Source organism: Lissotriton vulgaris, chromosome 4_1, assembly GCF_964263255.1.
Source record: "Lissotriton vulgaris chromosome 4_1, aLisVul1.2, whole genome shotgun sequence".
Taxonomy (NCBI): Eukaryota; Metazoa; Chordata; class Amphibia; order Caudata; family Salamandridae; genus Lissotriton; species Lissotriton vulgaris.
The window spans coordinates 1,172,765,144-1,172,778,122 of record NC_141691.1 but is presented as its reverse complement, the minus strand read 5'-3'; the positions used below and the strand labels follow the sequence as shown (position 1 = coordinate 1,172,778,122).

Below are 12,979 nucleotides of genomic sequence, written 5' to 3'. Positions count from 1 at the left end.
TCCTTCCCATGTTTTAGGCTTAGGTTAGGTACATGGGGGTAGGCGTATTTAGAAACACCAGTTGAGTACGCTTAGTCAAACTATTATCATTGTATGTAACTGAATATATTTTATACCTTTTAAGTATCATATGGCTAAGAAACCATATCAATGCTTTTACAGTATTATTTCATAATACTCCTTTTACTGTACACACTTTACTTTATAACAAGTATTGCAATTGTGGCAATTCATTTCTCTTGCATGAGAAGGAAGACTGCTCAATAAAATAACACCTTTTATTGAAAACGCCCGTCTCTCTATTTCCCTGCACTCTCGTGAAACTAAGTATGCACAATTGACTGAGTGAAATAGCTATCTATTGTTTTCACACGACTCTGGAGAGATACTCCTTATTCTGGGGGAGCAAAGTTGTCATGTTTATGCGGTTGTCAGAAGCTGAATCCCTTCTTGTCTAAACAGGGAAGTTCACTCCTCCCTGTTCATTCAAAAAAGTTTCTAGTGACCTCTGAGCTAGCTGGCAAACCTAAATAAAGTCTAACATATTCAATAGAGACCTAGTCAACCTCAGTCCTACGTCTACACTATCGTTTGTTATTCCAATGCGCAGAGCCTATTGGGAAAATAGGAACTACACTACAATTTTAAGAAGCTTCCTGTTTTGTGTTGCCATTGACGTCCTCTTTTACGTCCTATTCTGTTGCAGCCTTTACTCTACTTACAGAGACAGACACACACATACAGAGACACACACAGACACAAAGAGACACACACACAGACATAGAGACACAAGCACGCAGAGGCACACAGACAGAGATACACACACAGAGACTGAGATAGAGAGACACATACCGAGACACGTACACAGAGAGAGAGACACACATACACACAGACAGAGACTGAGACAGAGAAATACAGAGACAGTGAGACAGAGAGACAAAGACAGAAAGACAGAGACAGAAACACATACACAGAAACACATACACAAACAGAGACACACACAGGCGGTGACACATAGAGACAGAGACACACAGAGATACAGACACACAGATACAGAAACACACACAGAGACAAAGACAGACTCACAGACACACACAGACACACACAGAAACTTAGTGGATAAGCTTTATAGGTCAGATGCATTTTTATATTTGTTTTAAGTAAGCGCAACGCAATGCACTAAGGAAAGGTAATACAAAGAATTAGCAATTTTGTCCTTTGTATGTTTCTGCATTGTGTTGGGTTGTAAGATGATGTTTATCTGGAGATCTAAGAATAATACAACATTTATTGTGTTCAGATGGACTATACCGGTGCTACTTATAGTACAGCCTTCATTGGCGGCCCGCAGACTTTCCCATGCCATGTTTAACATTGACAGTGAGGCTAACAGTAAACCCAAAAGGTGGCCGCGGCAGAAGAATTTACTACGAACAGTAAATGGTACAATAGATTACATACAGAAAGATCCCCACCAGTCTAATAAAAGTGGCACAAGACATATGTTTACTACAGCGGAGACAATATGATATGGAAAGGAACAGTGTGCTGTAGGCTGTAAAAGCGTAAGCGATCGCCAAGAATGCGCCCTGAAAAGCTTTTGCGCCGAGAATGCTGCAAGGCCCAAAATGCCTCATGAAAAGCCCGAGTCGGGTGGGAATGCCTCATGAAAAGAATGGCAAGTGGCTCCCTGCAAGAATGCTCCCTGAAAAGCGCGTGCACCGAGAATGCTGTAACGCCGAGAATGCCTCATGAAAAGCCTGAGTCGGGTGGGAATGCCTCATGAAAAGAACAGCAAGAATGCTCCCTGCAAGAATGCTCCCTGAAAAGTGCGTGCGCCTAGAATGCTATAACGCCGAGAATGCCTCATGAAAAGCCCGAGTCGGGGTGGGCGGGCTTAATGCAGACCGGGCGGACACCAACCCCGCTTCCAGAGAAGCTGGGCAGAAAAGCAACGACAGTAGATCTCGCTAAGGCGAAGCAGCGCTTGCGCTGCAACTCAGGCGATACCTAAACAAGCATTTACAATGCAACGGTTTCGCCTTTGGAAAAGTTAGAGCTATTGGCATTGTAAATGACAAAATTTGTATTTGTTTTGGTTTTGAAAACAGATAAATAAATGGCATTGTCATTTACATTGCCAATAGCTTAATCTCTCGCAAACGTGAGATCTATTGTACCCTACGGACGAGCTCAGCAGACAGCAATTACTACCACACGCACACACACAAACAGTGCCACACACACACACCCAGAGCCACACACACACACACCCAGAGCCACACACACACCCAGAGCCACACACACACACACACCAAGAGCCACACACACACACACACCCAGAGCCACACACACACACACACACCCACACCCAGAGCCACACACACACACACCCAGAGCCACACACACACCCAGAGCCACACACACACACCCCCAAAGCCACACACACACACCCAGAGCCACACACACACACACCTAGAGCCACACACACACACACACACTCTCCCCGTGCCTAACAAAACAAGCCCCCACCGCTTCGTGGCACGCTACACTCTCTCTCTTGTATCAACCAGTGGTTCACTTTGGCCATAGAGCTACTGTTCAGTGAACCAAATAACTACCTTCTGTGGGCACAGGCCCAGTAACACATTGTCCACTGAGGCAAACACGTCTCTAACCCCTGTATGGTGGTGGTGGCACTTTCGTCACTGTCCTGTACCGATGACCATCCCTCACCGATGAGACAGTGCCCACTGTCCTGGTTTGTCAGTGCCCGCTGCCCCTGTGTATACTCTCCGGGTATATGTTGCTCCCTGTAGCGCTGTACACACACTTGCCTCCCTCTTCCTAATACTCCAGTTTAACCCTGTCCCGGTACGTCACGTTGGTGAACTCTCTGCCCGAACTCATCTGACAGCGGCTCCTTACTGTAGTGAGGGTAGGGGGCGTCCGTGTGGCTGTGCCCCCTGCTACTTCCCGTCCGTGCAGCCACGGTAAAGTAAATCTGGCTAGCCACATGTAAACAAATGCGCACAGTCGCGATGAAACTGAAAGCACAGTAAAACAAGTGATTTGCATAGAATCTCTGAGAGTATTGCATGGCGCAGCAGACTTGAACTGGGACCCCCAGCTCTTGAGTCAGCAGCCCTGGCTGGTGCACCACAGCCTCTCCACTCCTGTCTTATTTGTTAGAAAGCTTTTTCCTTTTCCCGGACGATGATTTTTGAAAAACAGCTCTTTATTCATTACTTTGGCAAAACTGAAACATTATTGCTTAATCTGCCAGGCCTCTTCTATTACAGCCTTCCTGTCCAGGACAGCAGAAGTCCAAGGCCACCAGTGTCAACATTTTGGGGTAGCCCATTATGTTCACAAAGCTTCTCCCACATTCCCTGTCCAATGATACAAATTGTCCAGCTCTTTCCTTCCCAACTTACCCCAATGTTCTACCTCTGCTATGAAGCAGCCAAAAACAGTTGAAGTGCCCCACAAGCAGCCAACATAAAATGAGATACTTCGAATACTGAAGCAAAGGACTAAAAAATCAATACGAAGTGCTTGATGAATGACTGGCCTGTGTACCGATACAAAATCGCATGCTAGTTTTGTGAATATCTGCTAGGATAGGAAAAAAAAACATGCAGATATCTGCTGGCTGTGAACTGGCAGCTGCACCGGGGCTTGCAGGGTACAAGGTATCACTGCATAAAGTTCGCCGAAAGGCAGCACACAAGTGGAATCAAGTACTGTCCTCCAATCCCAATCTCCCAAACTAGCCACCTCCCCCACGTGACTGCCACTCAACAAGGAAAGACAGAGCACAGAGGTCCACAGTGAGACAGATCAGACGGTGAACCATAAAAAGTCACTAATTTTCCCCGACCGGTAAGTTACTATTGAGTCAGAACAAAGAAATTACCAACCTCGGACATTTGGACAGTCTACAAGATATTTCAACATACCTATGGTCTGCCTCTGCCGCAAGAGCCAGGCTGTGTCTAACAGAGTCATGGACGTAGCCAGTCGCTATAGTCACCAGGAACGTCACAAGAACCAGAATGCCTGCAACAGCCTCATGACTGTCACAAGAGCCAACTTAACTGTAACAGCGCCAGCCTTGACTGGTCACAACAACGAGCCTAGTCATGTAGGAGTCCGTATGCTTGTATCTGCTTCGCTTCTCACAATTAACCAACTCCTAAACACATTCATTCATGGCTCACGAAATAGGCCTGAAGGGTACACAGTCTGTCTAAAGAAAACTTACCCCCAGAGAGACAGTCTGCCTATTAGAGCCAATATTGTTCTACAATTTCTGTTATTTTGGAAATTCTTATGAACCAAAAGAAGAAGTGAACCCGAATATCTCCCCGAGGCTCTTCATCAATATGAAACTTCGGCTGAACTGAAAGGGAAAGGCAGCTCGTCCGAATCCGGCTGACTTCAAGGATTGCAATACAGGGGTGGGATGTAGAGCGTCTAAACGAAGATTCCAGACTGTTCCACCTTGAAACATACTGGCACTGCCAGCCTGGCAAGCGAGATGATCGCCAATACTCCTAGCCCCCAGAACTTCTACACCAGTTCTGCCACAAAAAAGACTGAGGACGGGTGTACTTTAACTATAGTGAAGAGCTCCATACAATTAAGTTCAGGAGAAAGCTCCTGACTTTAAATGGATGACAGTCTTCACTACAAAAAAATATAAGAAACGCACCACAACAACATGTGCAACCCCTCAAAAAAAAAAAGAGGAATCCGACCAAAAAATATTGTAAGTCAAAACAACGCAACAACGCCTGAAAGAAGCAACAGCACACAACTTACCTAGTAAATGCATCATACAGCAACAACAATACAGCGAATACTACCAAAAAATGCAAACCCTAAACTTTCTCAACAGATTCAATGCGAATCATAACACCCAAAATAAAAACCACCATAAACAATACATCACAGGAAGTATATTAGGTGCGGTTAGAAAAGACAGAAGGGCGAAAAGGAGAAGCAACCTACGAAACATCATTACAACCGCATTTTATAAAAGTGCGAAGCAACCACTGCTACTAAAAATAACCCCCTTAAAAAACACGTAATTTGCCAATATAACAATCAGCACTGCTCAAAAACGTAATAAGTGCGGATAAAACAGGCCTGCATTATAATACTTTCACTCTCGAAATACAAGCTGCAAAAACTAAGCTAAACTAAAACACCCTGAAAAACATACCTCTCACAACCACGTCCCGTAAAAAGCCCTAGACTCGCAGAACGATACCACCAACAAAGTTTAACCCAGATGAACCACCTTGGTGGGCAAAGGGGTAGAGGGCCTAAAAGGGGAAAGGTGAGGAACTAGAAGCAACAAGGGTGGGTAGGTAACACCAAGATGGGACAAAGGAGGTAAGAGATCAACAAGGGGGCGGGGCACATAAAGCGAGAGTTCGGGCTGTGGGGAGGAGGCATGAGCTCGGGGTTAAAAGAGAACAATGGGGGTATTCACTGATGGGTAACGTCACACTACCCACCCACTAGCCTCTCGAGTGCGCCCCGTGAGCACCGACTCGACCCACCCTTACCTGCTCCTTCTCTCTTCTCTTCCGCACCGAGTTCTACGTGTCTATGCGCAGCTCCGATGGCGTCCTGTGACCTCATAGTAGCTTGCCCCACCTACAACGCCCTGCTTTGCGAGATGATTGGCTCAACTGACTTACTTACCATCCATCGTTTGAGTATTTGCACAGGTCGCCGATTCTGCAAGCCTCCATTGCCTTTGCTGCCTGTCGATCACAGCCACGGAAACTCCCCCATTGGCCCTGTCGGGCTCTCACGTAACAAAAGGCCATCCTACAACCCAACCCTCAGCTTGGCGACGTCACTGTTTGGACGCGGAAACAGCCTACCACCAGCTTACCAATGAGAGAACCAACAACGGCGAAGGCACGGACAACGGGGGGGATTGCGGGGGATAAACAAGGCACAACAACAGCACAATAACTCCTTGTGGGCGTGTTTTTCGTGCTTTCCCCTTTACATTGGCTGGAAGGTAAAATTCCAGCCAATGGGAAGTGGGGAGGGCGGGACTTAAAAAAGACCCAGAAACTCCCCCGAATCGCGTCATGACGGGGGAAAGAGTGATGGACAACCATGTCTTCCAATGGCTAGCCTCCATTTATGGAGCTAGCCAATGGAAGAGCAGGCGGGACAAAGCCCCCGTACTGTTCTAACATAAGATTTCGACTTCGCGAACGCTGCTGCGCAGCGAACGCCAGGCAAAACCTAAAAAGAAAATCTCAACATTGGGAAGCAATGACTACCACTGCTACTACATAGGCTACATAACATTCTTTGTGGGGAAGATAAATACCCCTTGTTTATTAATTTCAAAGTAAAATTCAGTACTAGCAAAGCCCTTGTAGGAACAGTCATACCTACCACAAGTTATGTCGCATTTTAAAACCAACCATATTCCACTGTACGTGTACATCGCGTAAACATAAAAAAAAGGTATATGCCACTTAGCAAAAGGAATGGCTTTGTGCAATATATTACTTGATATGGTTTACACGAATACTGCATGTTACTAAAAGAAATTAAGAAATTGCAAGCCACACAATGAGGATTTGAAACTCCTTTAGAAAATGATGAAAGTCAATGTTAAAAAAAGCTGATTATTTGATTTACTAGGGATGGAGAGGCAAAACAAGTATCTCTGTGTTTACTAGTGTGGCTGACAATGGCCCCACCTTGTGCGTGGTAAAGACACTTCTTGAGTTGGAGAGGGCACGAACAACAAAGAACTCACAGAAGACAGCCTCACAGTTCCTTAAATGATTTCAGGGCAATAAAGAATTAAAAGTGGGAAGCTAGCCTGTCATCTGAAGGGTCTCGCCTATATGAAACATTTCTGGTATTTCCCCGAATGCTTCAGGAATAGGTTGCGCTTACCCATGAGGCACATAGAGAAGTAATATCCACCAAGAGGCTCTTCAGAAAAAGTCTGGTTACCACAGCTAGAACACGCTGTAGCAGAGAAGTTGGTGTGTGCTATGTGGCAAGCATTGTGTAAAGACATCTCTCCAGACCCACTTCAAGAGGCAAAGATACGATACTTCCTGGTGGACATCATAGTGTTTTCTATTTCCAGAAGTCATGGTGGTGCCCAGCACTTCCTCTGATCTGACTATCCCCACTTAAACGGTTTCCATCCTTTGGTATCCCTGCCTTAGGCAAATAAGACAATACCTCCCCTCCTTTCTCCAATTCGGTAAAGGAGTTAAAGGATTTTGAAAGAAAATTGGGATTAATTTAGAATTCGAAAAATAACTCCCTTATGGCCTCAGGCCAATCGCATAGCGGAACAATTCATGGGCACCCTAAAAAACTGCAAGTAACAAAAATAACTCCCCAGTTTCTGTCGGATGCTGTGAGGTATGCTGCAGGTGTGTGTGTGTGTGTGTGTGTGTGTGTTGTGGGGGGGGTTCCAGAGAGGCGTAGAGTCAATGACGCAAGTCTGAACGGATAGCCGAGTCATAACAGTGCCCTTTGACTTGTTTTTACGCAGTTTAGACATAAACTGGTTATTAGCAACAACAAAAAAATGTTTTAAAAAATTTATAAAATCTCTTCACATCCTGAGAAAGATACTGCTGGTCACCTGCGTGAAACTGTTCACTTTAAAGCGAGGAGGAAACATGAGAGGGAACGGGAGTTAGTTGGATTTTGACTGGAACTACAGCAGCCTTGTAACGTCACGTTTACCCACAATGCAGGCATAGTCAACCGTTCCTGTACTACTGCAAGATATCAGCTGGTGGCGTATGAGCGGACAATGAAGAATTTATGTGGCTGCTTTGGAATCTTACGCCTCCAGTGCAAGGTGTATATGCCCTTGAAGTAAACACTTTCCAAACGCCTAGGAGGACGCTTGTGATGAGAACACAATTAAGGGTTTTAACTTCGTCACTAAAATGTAGATCATGTCCTGTTGGTATCAGAATAATGGACGACAGCAAGTTCGCCACCCAGTGAGAACCATCCGCTAAGAGCATGGTCGCTTTCCTCCCAGTCGCACACAAGCAACTTGTATGCAAATCTGCACCTACAACTTGAAACCGATGGGCACCGGGCTCGAGTCAACAATCCACACCGACGCTAGGTACAGCACAGCAGAAAAGAAAGTTATAATATTCAACTAAAGTAATCAAACACAAAATTAACATTAAATGGCTGCGATAAATGAACGTCGAACGATTCTGGTTAGCCACACCCCCACCCAATAAAAAAAATGTAACACGAGGAAACATTTATTCAGTCATCTTTATATAGCGCGGACGTTACCCAACCGCGTTCGAGCGCTTTACAATAAAACAGAGATCGTTAGAACACCTTTTGACCTGTCACTAAGCAGGGACTACTCCTGAGGTACACGACAAAATAAACAAGCATTTACAAGTGGGGCCGGTACGTAACGTGTTGGAAAATTAAAAAACTTACCTCCGGGAGTCGGCCCGGAGTAAGGAGCTGGTAGGGTCTGCGTCCTCACAGGGAGAGCCGTCCGGCTGGTGTGACGAAGGATGCCTAAGAAAAAAAAACGCATGACTTGGGCGAAAAAAAGAAAAATTCTACGGAACGCCCACAAATCTGCTCGGGGAATGAGTGACGCATCTCTGTTCCAATGGCTAGCCTACATTTATGGAGCTAGCCAATGGAACAGAGAGGCGGGACAAAGCCCCATACTGGTGTAAACAAAAGTTTTCGCCTGCAAAATAAAGAGAAGCCTGCAGGAGGAAAATCTATTATTTAAAAACACTGTTTTCACTGCTTGACACAGAGAAAGCATTTAGTTGTGTGCACCGGCAGTTCTAGGAAACCCTCGATGTCAGAGGCCCCAAAATCCAGGAATGGGTATTTTGTGGGATTAGGAGCCTGTGTGATCAGGATGTTAAGTGCTAATCATAGTTGGATCTCATGGACCTGATGTCAATAATATTGTTTTGTAACCTATGAAATTGCCTATCTTTGAACTCCAATAAAAAATTCACACAAAAAATCATTAAAACACCATGGTAACTGCTCATAGGGTCAGACTGTGATGCGTTTATGGTGTTTTCCTGACATCGGGAACTTCGAGATCCAAAAAAGTTTAACTGTTATTGTCACGATCACATGCGCTCAGGATACTTCACTGAGCCCTGATGAAGTTTCTTTCACTAAACAAATGAGGGTATTTGTGACAATATATGATCCCTTAAATTCTGTCATCATTAACCAAAATTAAAACAACATTGAGAAACAGAAGTGAATTATTAAAAACTGTTACTATCATTAGTTTATATTATTGAATTATATAATGAACATAGAATTAAAAAGTCCCACAACAAACTGAACTTCTTCATCTTAATTGTGTGCACCAACAATTGTTTAGGTCTTTGACTTTTCCTTCTGTGTGATCTTGGACATATGGTCACAGATCAGTGAAGCTCATGTCCTTGTATGCCCCCCACTTTAATAATATGACTCCCAACCTTAAAGTTGTAGTTCTTCTTTTTTTTTTTTTTTTAGGACATGTGTACACTGGTGACACTGGGGAGGGGTTGGTTGGGCCAGTTTCAAAGTTGACATCATATTGCTTTTGTTCATTTGCACCATGCCGGCCTATGGGTGTAGGCCGGGTGTATAGGTTAGCTTCTAATTCCACAAAAAGATGGAATACCAGAAGAAAGTCACTTATCATACTTATACGGTTAACTATTCAATGAAACCGACAGTACAAGGCATTTTCTTATTAAGTTGAGGTACATTTATGGCTTTCATGGTAACATATTGCAAGTCTAAATAGCCAAATACAACTCAAACCCTTAAACATTAGTTATGGTATGAAAACAAAAACAAAATGTGTTAAATTATTTGGCTAATAAAGTTTTTCAACTTTGCTTCCAGCAATATTATTTGACTAATTCTTTTACGTTGTTTTACTCTTTATCTTTCTTGCAAATCCAGATAGAACTGTTAGTTTGTTTCAGTTTGATGGGGTCTAGGTCATATTTGTGTTCTGTTATGCCATTCTTTGTGTATTTAAAGCAATTTAAACACAGAAAATATATCGAATTTTGGTCCGTCTGATATCTTGCATTTAGCAATGTACCTTCTCTACTTATGACAGTAATTGTACATTGTGCTGTAGCTTTCTTTAAAGGTTTATATTGTTCTGACATAAAAATACTTATGCAGCTTTACAGTCGTAGATCCGAAGTTACTAAAAAGTAAGTTTGTTGCTGTCCTGGAGATACCGACAAATATTTTTGTTCGTGTTTGCGTAGTATGCTCAGAGTGTTCTTTACCACTGTGATGGTGGGATTATGTTTTTGATAAAGATGGTTGGATTGTGGGAAGGGCTGGTATTCATGTGACCTTGTCACTGATGATCCCGTCTTAGCATTGGCAATATTTAGGCTATGGAAGAGATTCCATAATCCTCATTTGGTGGCAGGGTATATTTGAAAACGTGGGGAATTTAGAAGAGAAGGAAATGGAAATATCTAATGTAAGGTATGCTTGCGCCTTCTGTACACAATGTGAAACTTACATTTCTTTTGGCTGTATGCACATAATAAAGTTTTGTTTTTACATACTGAGCCTTCTTGCTCTTGATACGCTTTACAAATGTTTTACACTAAGAATATGACTTTCCACATGTTGTTGCCATGGTGATAGATCATTCTGGCAAGGAGGTAACAAATTATCCCTGCCTGATTAGGTCTTTATCCTTTATTCCACTCTTCTAGAAGATCTCAACTAAAGGTTGTGAGCAGCTGAATAGGCTTTGAAATTATGCTTTCAGCATTTGAATGCTAATTTTTTTTGTGTAGTCAAACTAAAAACGAAAAATATTTTCTTTGTTTTCTTAGATCAGTCACAAGTACCCAGAGAGAAGGCTACTGGTGGCCGAGGCTTGTGGAGCTCTAGCACCGTATCTACCTGTAAGGATTGCCTCCCTTTCTATTTCAACATGTTGACATTTCATTAAGACAAGAATGAAAGTTGGCTTGTGCATAGACATTTAAATTGACATTAGATTAACATAGATTTTTAGGAGTGTGTAAGTTAGCCATGTGTACTTGATCGCTTGTACAAATCCACAGTCCTGTTTATCTGAGACGCTCTTCATTAAGAGGTCTTGAGGTTTATATATATATATTTATGTGCTACAGTTGTTTGTAGTAACACTGTATTTTGTGTTTTAATGAGTGTGTGTAGACCCCCAGTAATCTTTGATTGTATTTGCATTTCTGGTACATTATAAAATCAGCACTTGCAAAGCTACTAGGTCTGGTGATATCGGCCACCCTTTTGGCAATTCCTGTTTTGTTATGGTTTTGACTAAAGGCAACATTTTTTTGGGTCTAAAAAAACACACACATTACCATAGTACGAGCACTGGAGGGGAATTACTTTATTTGCGGATGTACTCATTTGTAAAGGGCAGCATGCCATAATTCATGGTCAAGACAGCCAGTTGCTGAAGTGGGCTGACGCATTGCAACTTGATGTATGCTTGAGTGGGTAGAGCAAAAATGTGAATGACACAACCATAGGCAAATGTATGACTTGTGGCTGAAAACCCATATAGGTAAGTGTCTTATACATAATGTTTGTAAAATCAAACTGTATTGACTAACACAGACCTAAAAACACAAATCATTCTGCCTTTAGAGGACGGGGGAACAAAGGATTTAACATTTTTACCTTGACAATTGTCAGCTTATGAATTCACATGTATAATTTTAAAGCTTTTGGTTTGTGTACTACATGCATAGTAAAAAGAGAATAGCTTAACAGTGAACAGTTTCAAATGGACACAGTGTTATGCTGTGAAATACCATCAGTCAGATAAAGGATACTTCAAAAGTAATTTGCAGCCTCACTGGAGGGAGACAAAACTGATAAAGCATGGAATGTGACCTGTGCTCACATCTGGCAGAAAGTTCTTGATTTAACTTCAGACTCTAAACACAAAGGCAACACTAAAGTAATTATGAAGTAAAAACAAAAGCAGTGGCACAGCCAGGTGTTTTATGTTTTTTTTTTGGCTACTAAATAAAGTATCTGGTTTTAATGTTTGGAAAGTATGTGCCCACAAGACTGATAATAACCAGGCAGGACATTTCCAGACATATCTGCCAAGGCACCCAATACCTCCGGAGATGGTGTTCGATTACAGAAATGTAAAAATGGGACAGTAGGTTGGTTCCTTGATAAGAGTGCATCAGACAGGGTAATTGCTTAGAAGTTCAAAACACAGAGTGAAGTGGAGGGATGGGTTGTGGCTGACTGAGGAGTGTTGTAATTATTTGAGCTCTGGAAGATTCCAGGACTATGGATGCAGACAAGAGGTCTGAGACGGAGTTGAAGAGTGGGCAGAGCATTCCTGGGACTTTACACCTGAGATACTAGCCAAAAACATGTTACCAATAACACGATCACAAACAGGTCACCCCTCAAGGTAGAAAAGTGGCAACCAAATGAAGGCCACATTCAGACACTAGACAGTGCCTTACCCTGTGCCGCTATATGAAGGTTGGAGTTGAGGTCTCATTTTTGGCTCTTCATAGTGTCCGGAATAATGAGGCTATTGTAGCATAATATATTGTCTTAGTTGGAAAGTCTAGTATTATCCTTCCCATAAAAAGTATGTGATGTTTATTTAGCTAGTGTGTGAATTTGTCTTTCCCTATTCTGGTAAGCAAAAGGCTGTTATGACTTGTGTTATCACAAATGGTGATCATTTTTGCCGTGCCAAAGTATGCTAAAATGCATTTCATTCACCTGAGACCCAATTCTGCCCGGGCTCGGAACCACCCATGCCCACCAGCTTTAAGATTCCTAGACTGTTTTCACCAAGAAATCCTTTTAGTTCTCACATGCTAGAGTACTTTGAAAGCCTTTTTTATATATTGTTTATGGAGTTGTGTTATGA

General features: G+C 42.9%; 1 protein-coding gene across 8 annotated transcripts in view; it reads left to right on the top strand.

Annotated features, from left to right (window-relative positions):
- The window catches only part of RELCH (RAB11 binding and LisH domain, coiled-coil and HEAT repeat containing), an 853,871-nt gene that overhangs the window by 381,868 nt on the left and 459,024 nt on the right, over positions 1-12,979 (top strand). For all 8 annotated transcript variants that reach the window (XM_086965401.1, XM_086965404.1, XM_086965403.1 and 5 more), the window contains one exon: positions 10,911-10,982. In XM_086965401.1, coding sequence (XP_086821527.1) covers positions 10,911-10,982 — 72 coding nt within the window. The remainder of the gene's footprint in view (positions 1-10,910; positions 10,983-12,979) is intronic.